This window comes from Oryx dammah, unplaced genomic scaffold, assembly GCF_014754425.2.
Source record: "Oryx dammah isolate SB20612 unplaced genomic scaffold, SCBI_Odam_1.1 HiC_scaffold_2, whole genome shotgun sequence".
NCBI classification, from domain to species: Eukaryota; Metazoa; Chordata; class Mammalia; order Artiodactyla; family Bovidae; genus Oryx; species Oryx dammah.
Genome location: NW_024070186.1, coordinates 12725088 through 12749382, shown reverse-complemented (window position 1 = coordinate 12749382; position 24295 = coordinate 12725088). Strand labels below are relative to the sequence as shown.

Genomic DNA, 24295 nt, shown 5'->3' with positions numbered 1-24295 from the left:
GGGTGGGACTGACTCTGAAGGAACACGTGGGAACTCTGGGGACGACAGGGAAACGCTAGATCTTGCTGTGGTCTCATGGTGTTCATATTTCCCAAAATTCAACAAATGAAACTCTGAGTAAGTCCACCTGGATGAGCTGGATGCAAGTGACTGTCTTGTCGGGGGTGGGCTGCAGCCACTTGCACCGGCTCTCAAGGGCTGACAGTGCATCGCTGTGCATTTGGTAACATCACACTGGTAGCAAAGCTGAGGGTGTCCACACCGTGGAAACTGACAAACACAACACGCCAGGGCTTTCTTGTTTTTGTTTTACAGCCAGACGGTTATTATATATTTACCAGCACAAAACTGCATAAATACAAAGATAACTCATATTCAGAATGTATAATAAATTTCTACAAATCAGTAAGAAATGCAATTAACCCTACTAAAAAATCAAACGACTTGAACAGACACCTCCCAAGAAAAGATATCTGAATGTTCAACTTTACTGCATCAGGGATGCAAATTAATTCAACACTGTGTACTGAAATGGAGCAGGACCCTGTGGTCTTAACCCCCATGCCTTCAGTCTACCTTTTGTCTATAGAAAACTTTAGCCAAAGAATAATTTTAATCAGAGAAGTGAGAAAACAGAAACAAAGGAAAACAGTCCAATAAGACTAAATAATATTTAGTCATTAAGCAAAGTCAAGGACCTTCAGTTCCTTCTCCAGGGCAATATATTCTGAGTCATCTCCTGTGAACTGTCTTATAGCTACTGAAACCCCCACTTGGTGGAAGAAGTTACCTACATTAGGACCAGACTGTAGCCAAGACATAAGATGCCAAATTCTGAGAACTGGCTCCAAAGAAATGGGAACAAACTGACCCTGGAACTGAATATTAACTGTACTTAGTCAAGATGATGCTGGTCAGACAACCAGTGACTAATTTCCAGATGACTGTCAGAGCTGACGGTGCTGTTTATCCAGGTAACTTCTCCCTCCAGCAATAAAACCTCTTACCCTCTTATTGTTGGTGGGGGCCAAGGTGGTGGTGGGGAGGGGGAGCCAGCCTTTGGATAAGAGTCTGCCCTCCCCCCACCTGCCAGCATCCAAAATAAAGCAAACGTGCCTTTCCTCCAACCTTCCCTCTATATTGGCTTTTGAGCAAGCAGCTGGACCCCACTTTCAGTAACAGTAACCCTATATTTTCCATAAGGGATAAAAACACCTTTTAAAAAACTATAGAGCAACTGAAATTCATAAAACTCACTGGTGGGGAAGTAACTCTGTAAAAAGTTGTTGGTCAGTACATGCTAAACTACAGATATCCCTTTCATGTGACCCAGCATTTCAACACTGGGGTATATACCAAAGAGAAATTAGTGAATACACCCACCAAAAGCAAAATATACAAGAATTTTTATAGCAGCATCTTTCATATTGGCCAAAATCTAGAAATAATCCAAATCTCCATCACCGGGAAAGAGAATATTAAGTAAAACACAGTGGGGTTTAATGCAATGGTTTTCATCACAGCAGTACAATGAGCTATATGACTCAGGCAGCCACATGGGTGCTTATTTCTGATGTTTGTTGAGTAAAATAATGAACAAAAAAGTAGAGAGAACAGATGAAACTAATCAATGGGAGAAGGTGGAAATGTGACTCCTCCTAGGGGGAAGTGAGTTAACTGAGAAACAGCACAGGGGGACAGCTAGAATTCTGGAAATGTTCTCCACCTTCAAAAAATATACTGGAGGAAAAGTTTCCCAATCCAGAGGACCATCCCAAGCAAAACTATCAGTCAAGTGTAAGGGCAGAATAAGGCATTTTTTAGTTACGCTAGACTCAAAAATTAATCTCCCATTAACCTGTTTTCAGAAAACCACTTGAGGGTGTGCTCCACCCAAATAAGGGCATCAACTCAGAAAGAAAAAGACACCGCATTGGGGAAATAAGAGACCCATGATAAGAGAGATATGAGGAAAATCTAAAGACAATAGGGAAGAGAGATCCTTGAATGATACCTGCACATCTGGCTGAGAGAAGAGCCAATGGATCGGTTTAGTTCACTCACTCAGTCGTGTACGACTTTGCGACTGCATGGAGTGCAATGCACCAGGCTTCCCTGTCCATCACCAATTCCTGAAGCTTGCTCAAGCTCAAGTCCATTGTGTCAGAGATGTCATCCAACCATCTCATCCTCTGTCATCCCCTTATCCTCCTGCCTTCAATCTTTCCCAGCATCAGGGTCTTTTCCAATGAGTCAGTTCTTCCCGTCAGGTGGCCAAAGTATTGGAGTTTCAGCTTCAGCATCAGTCCTTCCAATGAATATTCAGGACTGATTTCCTGTAGGATTGACTGGTTTGATCTCCTTGCAGTCCAAGGGAGTCTCAAGAGTCTTCTCCAACATCAAAGTTTAAAAGCATCAGTTCTTCAGTGCTCATCTTTCTTTATGATCCAACTCTCACATCCATACATGACTACTGGAAAAACCATAGTTTTGACTAGATGGACTTTGTTGGCAAAATAATGTAATGTCTCTGCTTTTTAACAGGCTGTCTAGGTTTGTCATATATTGGCCAGTAGATATAGACCCACAAATACAGAGGGCTCCAGAAAATGGATTTCCAAAAATAAATGAAGCCAATAGATTCCCTTTTATGTTGGAACCTCTTGAATGAGCATGGGATGAATTAGTCAGAGAACCTAGGAATGGTTTATTGATAGGTACACAGAAGAATTAATACTTTCAAATTGTGGTGCTGGAGAAGACTCTTGAGAGTCCCTTGGGCTGCAAGATCAAACTAGTCAATCCTAAAGGAAATCAACCCTGAATATTTATGGGAAGGGCTGGTGCTGAAGCTGAAACACCAATACTCTGGCCACCTGATGTGAAGAGTTGACTTCTTGGAAAAGACCTTGATGATGGTAAAGACTGAGGGCAAAAAAAGGAGAAGGGTGTGGCAGAGGATGAGATGGTTGGATAGCATCACCAACTCAACGGACATGAATTTGAGCAAACTCCAGGGGATGGTGAAGAACAGGGAAGCCTAGTATGCTGAAGTCCATGGGATTGCAAAGAGTTGGTCATGACTTGGCAACTGAACAACAACAACAGAAAGATAAGCAAATAAACACAAGAAGCAATTGTTAACTCTAAGAAATGAAAAACACAAGCAAAAACAAAACATGTATAAATAAGGAAGTTAAATCTCGTTTCACTACACAGACTTGGCTATGGACAATGTTCAATTAAAATACTGATAATAATACAGATTTTGACCATGAGTTTAACCAAATATTGGGGTTTCACTGCCTTCGGACTATGCAGAGAGGGAGTTTTCTTGGGGCTGATGGAAAACAAGAGAAAGGCTTCCTTCTACAATAGGAAATCAGATCATATCTAAATGTGAAAACTCAGACATAACATAATATGCATATAAGTAACTGTGAGATAAATAGAAGAACTAAAAACAGTGTTTCAGATGAGCACTGGAAAAGATGCATATAGGGATGAGCCATGGACACCCTGCCTCCAGGTCTGCAGGTGGAGAGGGTAAGAGGGCACCCTCCCACCAGGATACCTGTTGTTCAACACAAGAGGGTCTGCAACATGTGTGGAGTGTCTGTAGGCACAAAACATCCTGGGACCAGAATTCATATCAAAGAAACACAAGCAAAGAGGTGGAAAGAGCAGTCAAGGCTCTACAAACACACCCAGAGAGTCTGCATCTCAATGCTTGCTTTTAAGATACAAAAACACCTCCAGTCATCAGAAGTCTCAAGGACGGTGGAATAAACATCTCACAGTAAATAAACTAATAACCTCATCTGGGAACATCCTCTGAGCAGTAACAAGGAAAAAGAAGGTCTGTTGAGCCTCAGGTGAGGCAGAGCATCCCAGGGAGGGATATAAAAGCCCCAATGCCCAGAGCACCTCACTCACCCACCAATCACACCCCCAACTGGAACACCTCTCATCACAAACCCCCAGCATGGCCGACACCTGCTGTTCTAGGACTTACGTTGTTGCTGCATCCACCTTGTCTGTCTGCTCCAGCGACCTGAGCTGTGGCAACCAGGTCAGCTCACCCAGTGCCTGCATTGGCTCCTCCTGGCAGGTGGACGATTGCCAGGAGACCTGCTGCGAGCCCACCTGCTGTGTCCCCAGCTGCTGTGCCCCGGCCCCACACCTGACCCTCATCTGTGCTCCAGTGAACTGCGAGTCCAGCCCCTGCTGCCAACCAGCCTGCAGCAGCTCCTCTCCCTGCCAGCAGGCCTGCTGTGTGCCTGTCTGCTGTAGGCCCGTCTCTTGCACACCTGTCTGCTGCAGACCTGTCTGCTGCAAGCCAGTCTCTTGCTCACCTGTCTGCTGCAGGCTTGTCTGCTGCACACCTGTCTGCTGCAGGCCTGTGTGCTGTGAGGCCTCCCCCTGCTCAGCCCCCTCATCCTGCTATAGACCCTCCTCCTCCGTGTCCCTCCTCTGCCATCCCGTGTGCCGTCCTGCCTGCTGCGTGCCCACCTCCTCCTGCCACCCCAGCTGCTGCCGCCCGGCCACCTCTGTGTCCCTCCTCTGCCAACCCTCATGCTCCAGCCCAGCCTGCTGAGTCCCTGCCTGGGTCTCGGACCCCTGCTGCTGACCTGACACGTCCCCTTGGAGCCAGCAGGTTCCAGGGATCCTACCCTCCATCAGACACACTTGAGCTCCCTGACCCCCCTGGCTTGCTTGGCCTGTTCTCCCCAAGTCTGGCTCAGCACACGGAAAAGACCAGACCCCACCGCACCCCAGCCCTGGCCAAGCTCTGGGGGCCTGACCTGCTCAGGGAACTCCTCTCCTGACTTTGGCCCATGAGTGCCTTGGCTGCTCCATACCTGCTTCCTTGATCCCTGGTTATCCTGGGCCCTGCTGACCCCGGCCCTGGCCTGAGCAGTGTTGCTCTGCATCTCTGAGCACCAATAAAATTTCTGCTGCCCTCACTGGGTCTCCATGCTGACACCTGGTGCAGGAGGGGTGGGTGTGAGGCCTGGCCCTCCTTTACATCATCAGATCTGGGGAACCTGAGGGGCTCCTGCACCTGACGCCTGTCTGCCTTGTGCCGCTGCTCTGCTGTCCAGGCATCACCCTAGCCCTGCTGCGCTCCTGAAGCTTTGCTCTTGGGCAAGTCCTGTGGGCACCACTTGGGCTCAGATCAAAGACCCACCCAACCCCCTGTGGTAGAGGCAGCCTCTCCAGTCCCAGGGACCGCCAGGACCCAGCAGCACTGGGAGGGGGACATGGGGTGACTGTGGCAATTGGCGGGCCCAGCATCCAGACACCCACCCTCCCAAGAGGACTCACTCACCCACTCACAGACGCTGGGAGGCCCTGGGCTCCAGCATGTGCCAGTTGCTGGGAAGCCGAAAGCAGACAAACTGCAGCCTCTGAAGCACCCCCTCCCCGCTGCCTGCCAAGCTGGGCTGGTGGAGAGCTGATGGGAAAGGCTAGACCTCGGGTGGTGAGGATGGACAAAGCCCCAAACAGTGTGAGCACCTGTCTGATCATGGGCAGGAGACACATGGGAACACACGTGTCCAACGGGGCCATATTTGGTGTCACACACAACCAAGCATCAGAGAACAGACTCCTGGAGTTGAAGTCCTGAGCAGAGGTGCAGACACGGTGACATGACAATCACCTCGTTGTCCCCAAGGGGTTCTAGGTCTTTACTCCTTAACAACAGTGTTCACAGCACAGGGGCACACGCTTATCTATCTTTGCCAACCTGATAAGGAAAAACTTATGTGGAAGGGAGGTTCAAGAAGGAGGGGACATATGTGTACCTATGGCCGATTCATGTTCATATATGGCAGAAACCAATACAATACTGTAAAGCAATTACTCTTCAATTAAAAATTTAAACAAAGACTTAGGCAAGTATTTTGAGAATAAAGAGCATGGAATACGTATGTAGTTAAATGTAAAAATGAAAAGAAAAACCTTATCATGGTTTCTTTTGCCTGAACACAGAGCATCCCAAAGTGTGGGTCCACCATCATTGATTTATTAGCACTAGGTGGACACACACTTAAAAGTCTCCCTGTGTGTGCTCACTCAGTCATGTCTGACTCTTTGCGACCCCACGGACTGTAGCCCACCAGACTCCTCCATCCATGGAATTTTCCAGGCAAGAATCCTGGACTGGGTTGCCATTTCCTACTCCAGGGGATCTTCCCAACCCAGGGACCAAACCTGCATATCTTGCGTTTCCTGCATTGGCAGGTGGATTCTTTACCACCTGGGAAGCCTCAAAGTCTCCCTACTTCTATTACAAACGTCATCACTAGAAGAGTCCTCAGCACACACCCATGGCACTAGAGCACACAGCGCTTAAATTCCCAGACATGGGATTGCCCCATCAAAGGGTTTGCCGATTGTAGATTCTGGATGACATTGACAAATACCCTAAAAGGGACTTTTCGAAACTGTGCCCGCTAACAGTGATGTCAAGAAAGACAGGGACTCCCCACAGAAACACCGAAGAAACTGGCAAAACTCTCAGAATTAGCCACATCTGAACTCCAGAAATGGTAAAAGTTTTACATCAACCAGGAAAAGGCTCCACCAAGAAAAAGGCAACTGAGGCAGGTAGGAGAGCTTGGTGGCATTTTAGCAGAGCCTCACCCCACCAGCACCACCACCACCACTCCACTCCCCCACTGCTGGCCCCCAGCTCAGCAGCAGTCTTGAAGACAGCAGCCTGTGTGCCGGTGAGGTTCCTGGTGCTGAAGGGAGCAAGCAGAGCTAATTCTGAAAGAAGTGTGGTTGTCTGTTTTAACCTGTTGGTGGCTTTTGGAAGGTCTCACACTAAGGACTTGCCTCCATTTCTCATAGCTCAGAACTCTCTGGAGGCAGAAAGGTGACTGCCTGAACAGTGTTTGTCAAATCAACTGGCTGCTGTGCCAGGGGGAAAATATCAGTTGTGCAAACAACATACCCCAAAGAGCCTAAGACAAAAGATCTGTGAAGTGAGATGCATTGCAGAATGGGACTTTCAGGTCTACCACAGCCTCCTGAGAGCAAGAAAAGTCTGAGCATACTCATGAGGAGACACAAGCTCAGACAGCACCTGAGAAGGCCCTTTGCACTCACCTCTGGCCCCACCTCCAGGTCTGAGCAAGGAGGAAGTGGGGGTGAAGGCAGAGTTGTAAACTGCCCAGCTGAGGTCTGAAAGCATTCCCTGACTCACAAACAGAGTACAAATACAAAGGCTGGAAAAAATATTTTCGGCTCCAGTGTTTAAGGAACTTTCTGTCAAACCACTACCTGACCACTAAGCTAATGGAACATTAGAAAGAGTACAGTCATTCCAAAACAAGTTCAGAAGAGTCATCAAACAAAATGACAACAATAAGTCAGTCACAACAATCAGCAACCACAAACTACAGGAGGAAAATAATTCTGATGTTCAGAATTATTGCATTATCATATTCAAGATCCCCCATTTCCATCAAAAATTGTGCAGTATGTAAAGAAAAAGTATGGTTCATTGACACTCAAAAAAAAAAAAAAAAAGCAATAAGTAGAAAATGTCCCTGAAGAAGCCCAGGAATTGAAATTACTAGACAAAGTCTTAAATCAACTTTTAATGTACTCAAGTAGTTCAAGGAGACCATGAACAAAGTTTAAGTCTCGTGAAACAGAACAGCAATATAGAAACAGAAATTACATTTTTTTAAAAAGCACCAAAAAGAATTTCTGGAGTTGAAATGTATAAAAACTGAAATGAAGATTTCACTGAAGGGGCTCAACAGCATATTTGAGGAGGCAGAAGAATTAGTAAATGTGAAAATAAGTCAGTTGAAAGACTCCAGCTTGAGGAGTAGATGGGAAAAAAAGAATGAAGATAAATGAAGAGAACTCAAGAGACCTGTGGGACAGCATCAAGTGTACCAGCATACACTTAACAGGAGTTCCAGGAAGAGAGAAGAGAAAGGAGCAGAAAAAATTATTTGAAGAAATAATGGCCAAAACCTCCCCAAATTTGAGGAAACATGCGAATCTACATGTCCAAGACGCTCAAAGATCTCCAAGTAGAATAAACTAAAAGAATTATACACTGAAACATGGTCCAGTTAAATTATCCAAAGACAATGATAAGATCTTACAAGCAGCAAGAAGAGAATTAACACCCAATTCATTATTAGAAACTGTGAGACTAGAGGCAGAGGGATGACTTTTAAAGTGCTGAAAGAAAAAACTGTCAACCAAGAAGTCTACATCCAGCAAAATTACCCCTCAAAAATAAGAGAGGAAAAAAAAGACATTTCCAGGTAAATAAAAACTGAAAGAGTCCATAGTTATTAGACATGTCCTACAAGATATGATAATTCAGACTGAGATAAAGGCACCAAACACGAACTTGAAACAATATAAGAAATAAAGAACATCAGGAAAATTGTCAGTTTTGGTAGTTTGTGTTTATGAGATTTTCCATTTTTCTAGGTGATCTGATTTTTTAGCAATAGTTGTTCATAGTGCTCCTGTATAATCCTTTCTGTTTATGAAATGTCAGTAGTGATGTCCCCATTTTTATATCTGATTGTAGTAATTTGAGACTTTTTCCTTTTTTCTTAGTCCGTCTAGCTAAATGTTTGTTGATTGTGCTGCTCTGTTCAAAGAACTAACTTTTAGATTCATTGACTATCTCTATTTTTCTAAGTTTCTATTTCTTCATCTGAGTTTTCATCATTATTTCCTTCCTTCTGCTAGCTATGGGTTTGGTTTGTTCTTCTTCTTCCAGTTCCTTGAAGAGTAAAGTTAGATTCTTAATTTGAGATTTTTCTTCTTTTTTAATGCAATTGTTAGCAGGTATAAATTTTCCCCTCAGCATCGTTTTTGCTGTATCCGGTAAGTATCGGCTTGCTGTGTTTTCATTTACATTCACCTGAAAAGTATTTGCTAACTTACCTTTTGATTCTTTTTTAAACCATTGGTTGTTTAAGACTGTACTGTTTTTATTTCCATTTATTTGTGAATTTTCCAGTTTTCCTTTTGTTAACTGATTCTTGGTTTCTTTCCATTGTGGTCAGAGAAGATATTCTGTATGATTTCAATCTTTTGAAATTTATTGAGATTTGTCTTATGGCTTGACACAGTCTAATGCAGAGAATGTCCCATGTGTACCTGAAAAAACAACGTGTACCTGAAAAAACAACGTGTACCCTATCGTTGAGTGTTTTGTATGAATGCTAGTCTGGCTGGTTTACAGTGTCCTTCAAGGCCTCTATTTCATTACCAAACTTTGATCTAGTCGTTCTATTTCATTGTTTAGTAATGGAAATAACTAATTATGTTTAAAAAAATGCTAATTCTCTCCTCATTCTATTTTCGCTTTATATAGTTTAAGCCTATTGCTAGGACCATAGAGGCTTATAATTGTTATATCTTCTTGATGTAGCAACATTTTTATTAATATTTAATTTCCTTATTTGCCCTCAGTACAATTTTTGACTCAAAGTTCATTTTGTCTAATTTTATTATTGCTATCCATCTCTCTCTTGGTTATTATTTTCATGAAATTTTCCCCATCCTTTCATTTTCAGTCTATTTGTATCTTTGGATCTAAAGGGAGTGAACTGACTCAAAAAGAAATAGGCAAGACATAAGTGACGAGATTAAATCAGTAATGAAAACCTCACCAAAAAGAAAAGCTCAGGACCAGCTCAATGCTGAATTCTACTAAACATTTATAGAACAATCGCTACTGATCTTTCTCAACTCTTTTCCAAAACAGAAGATACGGGAGCACTTTCTAACTGATTCTATGAAGTCAGCACCATCCTGATGTCAAAGTCACACAAAGACTAAGAAAAGGAAAAAAGAAAACTACAGACTGAAATTCTTTATAGATACAGATTTTTTAAATCCTCAGCAAAATACAATCAAACAAAATCCAGCAGCATATTAAAAGGATATCCACATTGTGGATATACACCACAACCAAGTGGGATTTATCCAAAGAATGCGAGAGTGATTCACCATGTGAAAACCAGTCATGTAATGCACCACATCAATAAAATAAAGAGGGGGGGGACCCCACATGATCATCTCAGTTGATACAGGAAAAGAATTTGAAAAAAGACAACACTCTTTCAAGATAGAACACTCAGAAAACTAAGAGTACAGAGAATTTCCTCAACTGTATAACAGAGGTCATTTTGAAAAACCCACAGTCATCAACATGCTCAATGGTAAAATACTGGAAACTTCTCCCTATAATCAGGAAAAAGACAATGATGTCCACTTTCACCACTTCTAATCAATGTTGTCCTGGGAGTTCTAGTCAGAGAAATTAGGCAAGAAAAAGAAACAAAAGATACCCAAATTAGTCAAGGCTGTATATTGTCACCCTGCTTATTTAACTTATATGCAGAGTACATCATGAGAAAAGTTGGGCTGGAAGAAGCACAAGCTGGAATCAAGATTGTCGGGAGAAATATCAATAACCTCAGATATGCAGATGACACCACCCTTATGGCAGAAAGTGAACAGGAGCTAAAAAGCCTCTTGATGAAAGTAAAAGAGGAGAGTGAAAAAGTTGGTTTAAAGCTCAACATTCAGAAAACGAAGATCATGGCATCCGGTCCCATCACTCTATGGGAAATAGATGGAGAAACAGTGGAAACAGTATCAGACTTTATTTTGGGGGGCTCCAAAATCACTGCAGATGGTGATTGCAGCCATGAAATTAAAAGACACTTACTCCTTGGAAGAAAAGTGATGAGCAACCGAGATAGTATATTCAAAAGCAGAGACATTACTTTGCCAACTAAGGTCCGTCTAGTCAAGGCTATGGTTTTTCCTGTGGTCATGTATGGATGTGAGAGTTGGACTGTGAAGAAGGCTGAGCGCCGAAGAATTGATGCTTTTGAACTGTGGTGTTGGAGAAGACTCTTGAGAGTCCCTTGGACTGCAAGGAGATCCAACCAGTCCATTCTAAAGGAGATCAACCCTGGGATTTCTTTGGAAGGAATGATGCTAAAGCTGAAACTCCAGTACTTTGGCCACCTCATGTGAAGAGTTGACTCATTGGAAAAGACCCTGATGCTGGGAGGGATTGGGGGCAGGAGGAGAAGGGGATGACCGAGGATGAGATGGCTGGATGGCATCACTGACTCGATGAACATGAGTCTGAGTGAACTTGGGAAGTTGGTGATGGACAGGGAGGCCTGGTGTGCTGCGATTCATGGGGTCGCAAAGAGTCAGACACAACTGAGCGACTGAACTGAACTGACAGTCTTCTAAATAGTGGTACTGACACGAGGATAGCCATAATAGATCGATGGAATAAAACCATACATCTATGGTCTGCTGATTTTAACAAGAGTATCAAGACCATTCAATGGGGAAAGAATAGTCTCTTCAATAAATGGTGCTGGGACAACTAATAGTTACAAGCAAAAGAATGAAGTTGAACCCTGTCATACACCATATACAAAAAATAACTCAAAATGCCTCAAAGATCTAATTATAAGAGCTAAAACTACAACTTTTAGAAGAAAGCATAAAGATAAATCTGCATGACCTCAGATTTGGCGACAGTTTCTTAGATATGACACCAAAAGCACAAGCAACAAATAAAAATAAGTTCAACTTCATCAAAATTAAAAAGTTGTGTATATTGATGGATACCATCAAGAAAGCGAAAAGGCAGCCCACAGAATGGAAGAAAATATTTGCAAATCATATTCTGATAAGGGTCTAACATTCAGAAAACATAAAGAACTACAACTCAACAACAAAAAGACAATCCAATTAAAAGTGGTTCCTGCGTTAGGAAAATCCCCTGGAAAAGGGAATGGCAACCCACTCCAGTACTTTTGCCTGAAAAATTCCATGGACAGAGGAGCCTGGTGGGCTACAGTCCACGGGGTCACAAAGAGTCAGACACAACTGAGCGACTTCACTTTCTTTTCTTTCTTTCTTTTAAAGCACTTTGATAGACACCTCTCCAAAGAAGATATACCAACAGCCAACAAGCACATGAAAGGAAGCCCAGTATCAGTGGTCATTAGAGAAATGCAAATCAAAATCAAAAGGAGATGCCATTTCCAACTCACTAAGGTGGCTATAGTTTAAAGAAGGAAAAAAAAACCCAGAAAATAACAAGTGTTGGCAAGTATGTGGAAACTACTAGTAGGAACGTAGTGTTGCACCTGAGTGAAAAACTGCCAGGCAGTACCTCTAAATGTTAAACAGAGAGCCACCATATGACCCAGAAATTTCACTCCTAGGTATACACCCAAGAAACTAAAAAGCAATGTTCAAACAAAAACTTATACAAAATGTTCAAAGCAGCATTAGTCACATTAACCAAAAGGTGGAAATGACCGAAATGTCCATCAACTGATGAATGGATAAATAAAATGTGGTTTATCCATATAATGGAATATTATCCCTAAAAGAAATGAAGCAGTGACACCTGCTACAATGTGGATGAACCTTGAAAACATGCTGAGTGAAAGAAGTCAACACAAAAGGTACATATTGTATGATTCCATTTACATGAAATGTGCAGAATAGGCAAAGTTGTAGAGACAGAGAGCAGATTAGTGATTGACAGGGGCCGGAAGGGACTGCTTAATAGTACAGGATATCCTTTTGGAGTGATGAAAATTGTTCTAGAACTGGGTGGTGGTCATGGCGGCACATGTGTCTGTACTAAATGTCACTGAATTGTACACTTCAAAATGGAGGAAATAATAAATTTCATATTATGTGAAAAAAAGCATGCCTAAGAGTGAGCCCCCATGCACAGCAGCGCTGGAAATGATCAGCTTTGTAAATCTCAGTTCATCTTACAGGTGGGACATTTATGTCTTAATTTGGGAAACTTTCATTATTGATATCAAGTAGTTTTTCATATGATTATTAAAACAAATGTTTTTAATTTTTTCGATTATTTTATATCTTATATTGTTTTGGTTTAATCACTTTAAAATTTTCATATTAACTTTTCATCTATCATGCAAATTGCAAATATTTTCTGGCAGTTCAATATTGTCAATTTGTACACAAAAAAAGATTCCCTTTGGATTTTTATTGAAATTGCATCAGTGACAGATTGTTCTCCAGCTTCTCCACACCACCTTCACCCACGCCTGTCTCAGTATTAAATCCTGATCCAAGACCTGCCTCTCAGGACAACTGACCATGGGCTTTGGGGGACTTGGTTTAGCACTCAAAGTTCAGTCCTTGGATCTGGTCATCCTAATGCACCAGGGAGCCCCAGCATCACTGGAACAATCTCCTGTTCTCAGGCGCCATCTTCCTTGTGGACATGGGGACCACAGAAGTTCACAGAGAGTGCCAGTAAGGCACTGTCCTCTCCTGTTGCCTTTTCCCCCAAACAGATACCTCTGTCCTCTTCTCCCCAATCACAGGCCAGGCCAGCTAAGCCAGGTGAGGCCCTACACACACAGACTGGGCCCACACAGTGCGTGTCCTCATGGGCCTGGAGCTGTCACAAGGAGCCCATGCATATGACCTGCCTGGGAGAGGCCAAGGGGTCAGCCATGGGGAGCCTGCATGTTTCCTCCAGGTGTCCTGTAGAGCCAGTCTCAGGCCAGAATCTGGCACCCTGCCAGCAGTGACCCCAAGTTTTATGAGCTGAGTAAGGACGTCTCATGACAGTGGAGCTGACCCAAATGAGAGTCCTCACAGGGCACCATACCAACCAGGAAGAGCAGGCGTGGAAGCCTCTGCTGGGACAGCACACACACCCAGGAGGGGTATATAAGCCAGCAGTCTGAACACCTCACACACATACTCATTCACACACACATACCTCCTCCAGCTCCACCATGGCCTTCTCTAATCTGTCTGCTTGCTCCAGCGACCTGAGCTACAGCAGCCGGGTCTGCCTGCCCGGGTCCTGTGACTCCTGCACCGGCTCCTCCTGGCAGGTGGACGACTGTCTAGAGAGCTGCTGCGAGCCCCCCTGCTGTGCCCCCAGCTGCTGCGCCCCGGCCCCCCGCCTGACCCTCCTCTGCGCCCCTGTGAGCTGCGAGTCCAGCCCCTGCTGCCAGCCAGCCTGCAGCAGCTCCTGCCCGGACTCATACTGCCAGCAGTCTAGCTGCCAGCCCTCTTGCTGCACCTCCTCCCCCTGCCAGCAAGACTGCTGTGAGCCCGTCTGCTGCAGGCCCATCTGCTATACACCTCTCTGCTGCACACCTGTCTGCTGCAGGCCTGTCTGCTGCACACCTGTCTGCTGCAGGCCTGTCTGCTGTGAGACCTCCCCCTGCTCAACCTCCTCATGTTGCCAGCAGTCTAGCTGCCAGCCCTCCTGCTGCACCTCCTCCCCCTGCCAGCAGGCCTGCTGTGAGCCCGTCTGCTGCAGGCCTGTCTGCTGCACACCTGTCTGCTGTACACCTGTCTGCTGCAGGCCCGTGTGCTGTGAGGCCTCCCCCTGCTCAGCCCCCTCATCCTGCTGCAGACCCTCCTCCTCCGTGTCCCTGCTCTGCAGTCCTGTGTGCCGCCCTGCCTGCTGTGTGCCCACCTCCTCCTGCCAGTCCAGCTGCTGTCGCCCAGCCTCCTCCGTGTCCCTCCTCTGCCACCCTGTGTGCCGCCCTGCCTGCTGCGTGCCCACCTCCTCCTGCCAGCCCAGCTGCTGCCGCCCAGCCTCCTCCGTGTCCCTGCTCTGCCGGCCCACATGCTCCCGCCCAGCCTGCTGCGTCCCTGCCTCGGCCCCGGAGCCCTGCTGCTGACTTGGCTGCCATGTCCCCTCAGGGCCAGCCAGGCTCCAGGGTCCCTCAATAGAGAGGTTCAGCTCAGAGATATCAGCCCTTAACCTCCCCCAGGACTTTAACCCCAGAAAGGACACCCATGGGCCGTCTCCTCTGTGTCACCAGGAATGACAGGGACTCTTCATCCTCCAGAGTCTTCTCAGCAGTTGCTGCCAAGGTCATCCAGGAGCCTAAACCCAGGCTGAGTCATCACAGCGGGTCTGGTTCTCTGGGCCCCGCCCCTCCTCCAGGCCCCGCCCCCTCGGCTCCCAGACTCTCCTCCACAGGACCTGCCCGCCTAGCCTGATAAACTCGGCTTCTTCACTTTACATGCTTCCCCATCCCATGTCCTCTCCTGATCTGAGTGTGGTGGGGGCAGGGGCTCTGGGGAGGGGCACACACCACCCTCAGAACTCCAAACAGAACCTCCCATGACCCTTCCTGGGAGAAGAGAACCAGGAAGGCCCCGGAGTTGGGACCTGGCAAGACAGGGCGCCGCCACCCTGTGCTTCAGGCCGAGGCTGTGCTGTCCAGGCCTCCCCCACAAAGCCGAGGGGTGGCTGCGCACCCCGAGGTCAATCACGAGGCCTTGGAGGCCTGCCGCTCTGCAACCCAGCCACATTCCGCCTGTCTTCCGTGGCACTTGCAGCCCTGCCTCCCCGGTGAGGTCCCAAGGACAGTGAATAGTGTTTCCTCAGCTCTGAATGCTGCTTATCAAAGGCGCACTGTGTCCATCCTGAAGGCTCCACGCAGATCCCCTCACAAGAACTCACCATGGGGTCCCAGTTGCCATCCTTGCTTTGACTCCAGCATCCATGCCAGGCTGCTCCCAGAATACAATTGGGCCAGCAGGACAGAGGCTTCGTGCTCCGACTATACATCCACCTGCTGAGGCATTCTCAGAGCTGAGGGGAGGGCCAAGGCGCTGCCCACCAGGCCCTCCTTCCTTCCTGCTCCCCACGTGGGGGAGTCTGGTCAACCTGGGCATGCCAAAGCCCTTCCCCATTCTGCTCCCCCTCTTACTCTTCCCACAGGCATCCCCAAAATAAACTTCTAGCGAGTCTATCACATGCTGGCATTGGCTTCTTGGAGAACCCAAAATGACTCCTGCAGCCTCATTTCAGTGCAGAAAGAGGGGAGGGAGGGAGGAAGGGAGACAAGAGGAGGGGGAGGGCGGGATGGAGGAATGAGTGATTAAGCTATGGCCCAGCACCAGAGCCGCACCTTACATGAAAAATTCACACCAGCCTCTGCATGCGTGTGGGTCAGTCACTTCAGTCATGTCCAGCTCTTTGCAATCCCATAGACTGTGGCCTGCCAGGTTCCTCTGTCCATGGGATTCTCCAGGCAAGAATACTGGAGCGGGATGCCATGCCCTCCCTCCAGGGGATGTTTCTGACCTAGGGATCGAACCCATGTCTTCTGTGTCTCCTGCATGGCAGATAAAGTCTTTACTACTGAGTCACCACTGAAGCCCCACACCAGTCTCTGTTTGCCTTTAAATTACTTCAATCTATTCTGAGGAATTTCGGCAAAATTTTCACCTCAATTTGCATGCATCTCAGTCTAAACCCATAATGAATTCATCTACTCATTTCTTGTGGACATTACCTTTTCCTGGCTCCTGGAAAGATCTTAGTGCACTAAGATACAAAACAAAGATTTGTGCTAATAAGCCAACAAAGGAAATAATATGAAATCATAAACAGAATCAATTAATCCAAAAAGAAAGCATAAAATGAGGAAAAGGGGAGGAAGAGTATGGGCCAAATAGCATTATCACACTAAACATAGGTTGTCTGCGTGCTCCAATTAAGATGGAGACTGGTTGACTGAGGTTGACCTAACTTTATGCTGACTATAAGAAATGCACTTTAAATACAAAATGAAAATGGGTTAAAAGTAAAAAGTTGGAAAGAGATATATCATGTTAAGATTAATCAAAAGAAAGCTGGGGCAGTTTCATCAATACCATAAAATATCGTTTCCAGATCAAAGACTATTGCCAGGGACGGAGAGGATCCTTTCATAAAGTAAAATAGTCACTCACTCCTAAATATTGATGCACCTAATAGTAGACCTTCAAAATGTATGAAGCAAATACTGATCGACCTGCAATGAGAAACAGACAAATCTACTCTTACAGTTTGAGATTTCAATAATCCTCTCTCAATAAGTTATAAAACATGGAGACAGAAGGTCAGGAAGGATACAGACTATTGAGTGGCTCAGGGGTGAAGAATCTGCCTGCAATGCAGGAGACACAGGTAGACATGGGTTCAATCCCTGGGTCAGGAAGATCCCCTGGAGAAAGAAATGGCAAAACACTCCAGTATTCTTGCCTGGGAAATCCCATGGACAGAGGAGACTGGTGGTCTGCAGTCCAAGGGATTGCAGAGAGTCAGACATGACTTAGCGACTGAACATGAACATATTAACCAGTGAACTATTTGACACTGAAAAAACACTCCACCCCCAAACAAAAACCTTTCGTTTTCAATCAAAGCAAAACATATATCAAGAAAGTTCACATTTGTTAAGATAGACCATGTGGGGGCCAAAAAGCCAGTCTCTGTAAATCTGAAAAGATCTGAATCACAAAGCAGGTATTTTCTGACCACAGTGGGATTAAATTAGAAACCCAGGAACAGAAAGATCTTGTAAAATCCCTAACTACTGAGAAATGCAATAGACTTCTAAATAAAACATGAATCAGGAAATGAAGAAAAAAGGAAATCAGGAAATATTTTGATGTGTTTAAAAGCGAAAATACAACATATCAAAATTTGTGGGATGTTGCTAAAGTGATGTTGAGTGGGACATTCGTAACACTGAATGTCCTTGTTAGAGAAGAAGAAAACTCTCAAAAAAATGACCTTGGCTTCCACCTTAAGAAACTAGAAGGCAAATTAAATTCAAAAGAGAAAAACAAAACCAAAGATCAGAGTAGAAAATCAATGGAAAACAGAAAAATAAAAGAGAAAATCAAATAAGCCAAAAGCCGTTTCCTTGTGAAAATGGATAAAATTGAATAATCTTTATCCATACTGACCAGCAAGCCAAACAGAGAAGATCCAAATCACCAGTATCAAGAATGAGAGATGTGACATCACTATAGATCCTACAGATGTTGGAAGTATAATAAGGGAACATTATGAGTCACTTCATGCCCATAAATTTGACAAACTAACTGAAACGGATTAATTCCTTAGAAGACACAAACTATCGAAAAACACTCAAGAAGAAATATATAGACTGAATAGCCCTATATCAATCAGAGAAATTGGATTCATAGTTAAAAACCTTTCCATAACCCACCTGCCCATTGATAGATGAATGGTTAGCAAACTGAGAAAAATATACACCTTGGACTCTTACTCTGCAGTAAAAAGGAGCAAATTATTGACACCACAGCCTGAGTGGATCTCAAGGGAGTTGTGTGGAGTGAATAAAGTCAGTCTCAAAAACTGACATATTGTAGGATGCCCAAAAATGTTCCAACTACTGTACAATTGCACTCATTTCACATGCTAGTAAGGTTATGCTCAAAATCCTTCAAGCTAGGCTTCAGTGGTACTTGAACAAGAACTTCCAGATGTACAAGGTAGATTTAGAAAAGGCAGAGGAACCAGAGACTAAATTGCTAACGTTCATTGGATCATAGAGAAAGCAAGGAAATTCCAGAAAAACATCTACTTCTGCTTCATTGACTATGCTAAAGCCTTTGATTGTGTAGTTCCCAACAAACTGTGGAAAATTCTTAGAGATGACCAGACCACCTTACCTGCCTCCTAAGAAACCTGTATGCAGATTAAGAGGTAATATTTAGAACCCAACATGGAACACCTGACTGGTTCAAAATTGGGCAAGAAATATCACAAGGCTGTATACTGTCACCCTGCTTATTTAACTTATATGCAGAGTACATCATGTGAAATGCCTGGCTGGATGAATCACAAGCTGGTATCAAGATTTCCAGGAGAAATATCAACAACCTCAGATATGCATACAATACTAGTCTAATTGCAGAAAGTGAAGAGGAACTAAAGAGCATCTTGATGAAGGTGAAAAAGGAGAGTGAAAAAGCTGGCTTAAAACTCAACATTCAAAAAACTAAGATCATGGCATTCGGTCCTGTCACTTCCATGCAAATAGACGGGAAAAGTAGAAGCAATGACAGATTTTACTTTCTCAGGCTCCAAAATCACTGTGGACAGTGACTGCAGACACAAAATTAAAAGACACTTGGTCCTTGGGAGAAAAGCTGTGACAAACGTAGACAGCGTATTAAAAAGCAAAGACATCACCTTGCCCACAAAAGTCCATATGGTCAAAGCTATGATCTTCCCAGTAGTCAAGTACGACGTGAGAACTGGACCATACAAAAGGCAGAGCGCTGAAAAATTGATGCTTTTGAATTGTGGTGCTGGAGAAGACTCTTGACAGTCCCTTGGACAGCAAAGAGATCAAACCAGTCAGTCCTAAAGGAAATCAGTCCTGAATATGCATTGGAAGGACTGATGCTGAAGCTGAAACTCCAATACTTTGGCCACCTGATGCGAAGAGCTGACTCACTGGAAAAGACCCTGATGCTGGGAAAGACTGACAGCAGGAAGAGAAGGTGGTGGCAGAGGATAAGATGGTTAGGTAGCATCACTGACTCAATGCATATGAATATGAGCAAACTCCAGGAGATAGTAGAGGCCAGAGGAGCCTGGCACACTGCAGTCCATGGGGTGACAAAGAGCTGGACATGACTTAGCGACTAAATAACAACAATAAATAATACCCCTTAATAACATTCTCAATTTAACAAAAGAGTAGAGATACAGAAGAGATAAGTGGTAGCCAAGGGTTAGGGACGCGAGTGTGGGTGGATGTGGCTGTAATGGAGTAGAGGAAGGAGCCTTGTGGTGATGGTACAATCCTGCCTCTCACTGTGGCAGTGTTTGTGTGAATAACAAACATGAAGACACTGCATGGAGCTACACACACACGTAAAATCGATGCGCTCTGGCTGAGACCTATGGACTGTCACCTTCCCGGTCGTGCTCTGTGCTTATTACCCAAGATGCTATCTTTGAGGGAAACTGGGTCAAAGTATACAGGAACTCCCTGTACTTTCTTTCTGGCTACTTCATGGAAATCTATAATTATTTAAAAATTGAATAGTAAAAAAAAAATAAAATTCCATCAAAAAGAGGCCCGGACAGCTTCACTGGTGAGCTCTGTTAGTGTGACATGCAATGCCAGTGCATCTGAGAGGCCCAGTGTCCACCCTCTGGTGGGCCACTAAGGGGGATGCTGTGGCCTTGACCGCCCAGCACCTTCTCCTCACCCTAAACCAGGGAGCTACTACGGCCTTATAATCACTGAGACCTCTGGGAACCTTCCTTCCTTCTCAGCGCTGTTCCAGAACATGGAGCCGAACGCCCCTCCCCATGTGGTGTGCCAGCAGGGGTGCAGTCCTCGCTGCCTCCCTAATTCCACAGATGGCCCATCTGCCCTCTGGGATGGCTCCGGCCACCCCATACGTCCCCCTAGGTGTGGGTGTGGAAGACAAACTAATCAAGCACAATCCTGGCTGACAAACGAATCAAGCACATCCCAACCTGGATGACTCAGTGAACATCGCACTCTGATGTTTATTAGACCTGTGATGCTGGAGGCCTCAGAGCCTGGACCAGCCAGTGCGGGCACCATGGGGATGACCCGGGCAGTGGCCGGGGGACACTGATGGGTGAGGCCCTCAGCCTAGCTGGTTGGGACCAGGCGGCCTTGCTGCCATACAATCTAATCGGGTCTGGGAGGTGTGAGGAGGAGGATGTGTGGGCTGCCTCGTGGGAGGTCAGAGAGCCCAGTGCTTCTGACCCCGCACACAGGGGAGGGGTCCTGCAGGTCATGGGCTCAGAAGCAGGAAGGGGTGCTGCAGGGATCAGGTCTGCTGCAGGGATCAGGTCTGCAGACCAGAGCAGGGGAGGGCTGGCAGCACCCAGAAGGCTGGCAGGAGGGGATCACACACACAATGTGCTTGCCATGCATGGCGACATACAGGACAGGCTTGCAGCTCAAAGGCACACAGCAGGATGCCTGGCAGGGGCTGGGCACACAGGAAACGTCCTGGCAGGGGCTGGGTGCACAGCAGGCTGGCTGGCAGCTCGCAGGGCAGCTGGTGTCACACATGATGGTTTGGGGCTGGGTGGGGTCGGGACAGAGGACAGATCTGGTCTGGAGGCTCCCTCCCCAGGGTGCCCCTTATACCCAGGCTGAGGCATCCTGGCAATGAGGCACCAGGTATCTTCTTCATGGCTGCCTGCTGTTTTTCCTCCTCCTCCCCTGAGGGTCTCTTCCTGGAGCCTCCAGCTGCTGTGACTCAGTTCAGGAAGCTCCCTCAGCTGGTGGCTGACAGTGACCCATGGCCCTGGGATTTCTGAAATGAGAGCCTGGGTTGGATGGGGAAGGGCCATCAGGCCAGGACTGGGCCCCCACATGGTGATTTTCAAGGTCTTCCTCCAGTTTAACTACCCTGTCCTCTGTCCACATGAGCACAATCACACTTGTTGCACCAGCACCTCCATTTGATTTGTGATCCAGAAGGTTCTCCCTCGGGGTGGGGCTCCTCACTGGGGGCTGTGGCCACGTTATTGCCATAATCATAACAACCAGGTTCCAGTTCATGCCAGGGCTGAGCTAAGCATTTAACATGGACTGTCTCATAACCAATCAGTTATCAACCCTGCTACCATTCAAGGGGCCAGCAACATAGATATCCAGTCAGGAAGACCTGGAAGGTCTTGTAATGCACTGAAGCTGCTCGGACTCACTCTGCAATCTGTGGTCTTTACATTGCTCCTCACGGAGTGGGATTTAGGTGTGGTGTATGATTCTTGGATCTGTAAATTGGAATTTTCCTAATCAGATTTGGGGGTTTTGTCCCTTATTTCTTCAAAACATCCTTAGGCTTCAGTGTCATTCTTTTCTCCTTCTGGGGTTGAAATTACTTGCATGTTAGCCTTTCTGATATGGTCTCAAAAACCCTCTTCGTTTTTCTTATCTTTGTCCCTCTTCTTCAGATTGGATACTTTCTACTGACATGTCTTCAAGTTCACTGACTCTTTCTTCTTGCATAGCCCAGGTTGTGCTGCGTGGTCCTCAGGCTCTATGATCTGAGTCTGTCCCCATACACTGGTTCTCTGGCACCCTACACTCTGGGATTTCCCACTGCTCCTGGAATATTTCTGTTTCTGCAGCAAGGTCTTCACACCCCCTTCTTGCTGCCTCTGCCTGGAGCACCCACCACCCCTGACCTTTCACTGCACCCACTGTCAGCTCAGCATCACCTCCTCCCAGAGGCCCCCAGATCACCCACCAGCACTCACTTCTCCACTGAACCTGCTTTCTTTTCTGGGCCTCAGTCCCCACCCCTCAGAATGATTCCATGCATTGATTTTTCATTCACTCATTTATCCATTGCTCTGGAGGGCTCATGAAGCTGGACGTTTCTACCCCAGCACACAGAATTATCTGCTGCCTGAGCAAATCAGTTCTTGCATGATTACAATAAGGCAGGAGCTGACAAACTTTCTGTAAAGGGCAGAGAGTAAGCATCTCAGGCTTTGTAGCTATGTGGTTTCACTCACAACAACTCAACACTGTAGGGAAAAGCAGCCTTAGATACACTAAACGCATGTGTGTAGCTGTGCCCCAAAGAACTTCATTCACACACAGGCAACAAAACAGATTTTCCCCAGAGACTGAAGTTTGCAGGCTCCTGCTTCAGTGTTTTTCTTTGCAAAGTAAAAAAGCTTGAGGGCTTCCCTGGTGGCTCAGATGGTAAAGCATCTACCTGCAATGAGGGAGACCCGGGTTAGATCCCTGGGTTGGGAAGATCCCCTGGAGAAGGAAACGGCAACCCACTCCAGTACTCTTGCCTGAAAAATCCCATGGACTGAGGAGCCTGGTAGGCTACAGTCCACAGGGTCACAAAGAGTCGGACATGACTGAGCGACTTCACTTTCACATGCAAAATAAAAGCTCAAAATATACGATGGCCTCAAAGTCTTCACTGACAGCATGAGATTAAAAGGAGTAAAAGGATACAGTACTTTTAGTCAATCTGGGGGTGCCCCGTGCACAATGATAACCTGGAGAAACACCATGAACCCCACAGAAAGGCAAACTAGAATATCCTGTTTAGAGGGAGGAACTGGCCTCAAAGCCAAACTAATTTATGGAGGAGAATAGCCCAGAAAAGCATGCCCCAGGATAATAAGATGTTGGGGAAACACAGTGGCAACAACCACAAGGAAGTCAACAGTTGTGCTTTTTGTTGCTGGGACGCCCACAGCCTGTGTATAAAAGCTGCCGAGGGAGGCAGACTGCAGACATCTCCAGCTCTCCTCCAGACACCAGCCAACCCCACACCATCATGTGCCACACAAGCTGCTCCTCAGGCTGCCAGGCTGCCTGCGTGCCCAGCTCCTGCCAGCCATCCTGCAGCACGTCCAGTCCCTGCCACACGTCCTGTTTCACGTCCAGCCTCTGCCAACCAATCTGCAGCACATCCAGCAGCTGCCAGGCGACCTGCGTGCCCGTGAGTTACAGGCCAGCCATATGTCTGCCAGTGACCTACAAGCCCACCCTGCGTGTGACTCCTTCCTGCCAGTCCTCTGTGTGCCTGCCCGTGAGCTACAGGCCGGCTGTGTTGGTGGCCCCCTCCTGCCAGTCCTCCGGGTGCTACCAACCCTCCCGCCCCACCCTGGTCTATAGACCCATCTCCTGTAGCACCCCTTCCTGCTTGTGATCACGAGCCTCCTCCCAGCTGCTCCCAATGCAGACGGGGTCACTCCTATACCCCTCCCAGCACAAGTCCTCAGTGGGCCTCCAGGTTCTGAATGTGGCAGATGAAAAGCATGATCAACCAACCTCTGAACCTGGGTGAGAAAGTGGCAGGATGATCTGGAGCCTTCTGTGAACTGGTGCATCCACCCCTACCGAGAGGAAGCCCTGGTTCCCAGGGTCCTTCTCTGTCTCCAGCAGGAAACCACACCCTATGTGAGCCAAATACAAATAAACCATTGTACTCAGTGCACCCTGTCCCCCTGTTTTATCTTCACATATTTTGAAGTTTTCTTCTTGAAAGCGTATACAAATCATAAGTACAGAGGACTCTCCTCAAAGAGCCCTCTTGACAGCTCAGCTGAAGGTGGAGGGTCCTTGGTGGGTGGAGGGTGGGGAAGGTATTGTAAGGCCGGACCATGGGGCCATGATGGGCCGCCCCTCCTCTCTCCCGCTGGCGGGGGAAGTCCCTAACGGAAGTCGCCTCCCAGAACCCAGGGACCAATGACAGCACACTTCGCCAGCTAAAGCTGCCCCACCCCAACCACGCAGAAGGACCTATCAGCCCGCGACGCCTCGGCCTGGCGACCTATCTGAATCCCCATCCATTAACCGTACCTTTTTTGGGCGATCTAGCCTGACAATCCCCTGCAATGAATGCATATAAACCACTCCCCAGCACAGTCCAGGCGCAGACTTCCTCG

The 24295-nt window shown here is 46.4% G+C and overlaps 3 protein-coding genes across 3 annotated transcripts; all 3 read left to right on the top strand.

The window, feature by feature from the left end:
• Positions 1-3946: 3946 nt before the first annotated feature.
• LOC120856702 (keratin-associated protein 10-8) lies at positions 3947-4967 on the top strand. Its single transcript, XM_040232080.1, has one exon. It carries the CDS (start codon positions 3986-3988, stop codon positions 4595-4597), a length of 612 nt encoding a protein of 203 aa, XP_040088014.1. The 5' UTR covers positions 3947-3985; the 3' UTR covers positions 4598-4967.
• An 8853-nt stretch (positions 4968-13820) lies between these two features.
• Positions 13821-15821, top strand: LOC120856697 (keratin-associated protein 10-4-like). The gene has a single exon (XM_040232069.1). The coding sequence runs from the start codon at positions 13833-13835 to the stop codon at positions 14733-14735; it is 903 nt and encodes a 300-aa protein (XP_040088003.1). The 5' UTR covers positions 13821-13832; the 3' UTR covers positions 14736-15821.
• A 7320-nt stretch (positions 15822-23141) lies between these two features.
• On the top strand, positions 23142-23839 carry LOC120856689 (keratin-associated protein 12-2). The gene has a single exon (XM_040232056.1). It carries the CDS (start codon positions 23182-23184, stop codon positions 23554-23556), a length of 375 nt encoding a protein of 124 aa, XP_040087990.1. The 5' UTR covers positions 23142-23181; the 3' UTR covers positions 23557-23839.
• Positions 23840-24295: the final 456 nt, after the last annotated feature.

Coding starts and splice junctions, on each gene's coding strand:
- LOC120856689 (XM_040232056.1), top strand. CDS start 23,182: ATGTGCCACACAAGCTGCTCCTCAGGCTGCCAGGCTGCCTGCGTGCCC.
- LOC120856702 (XM_040232080.1), top strand. CDS start 3,986: ATGGCCGACACCTGCTGTTCTAGGACTTACGTTGTTGCTGCATCCACC.
- LOC120856697 (XM_040232069.1), top strand. CDS start 13,833: ATGGCCTTCTCTAATCTGTCTGCTTGCTCCAGCGACCTGAGCTACAGC.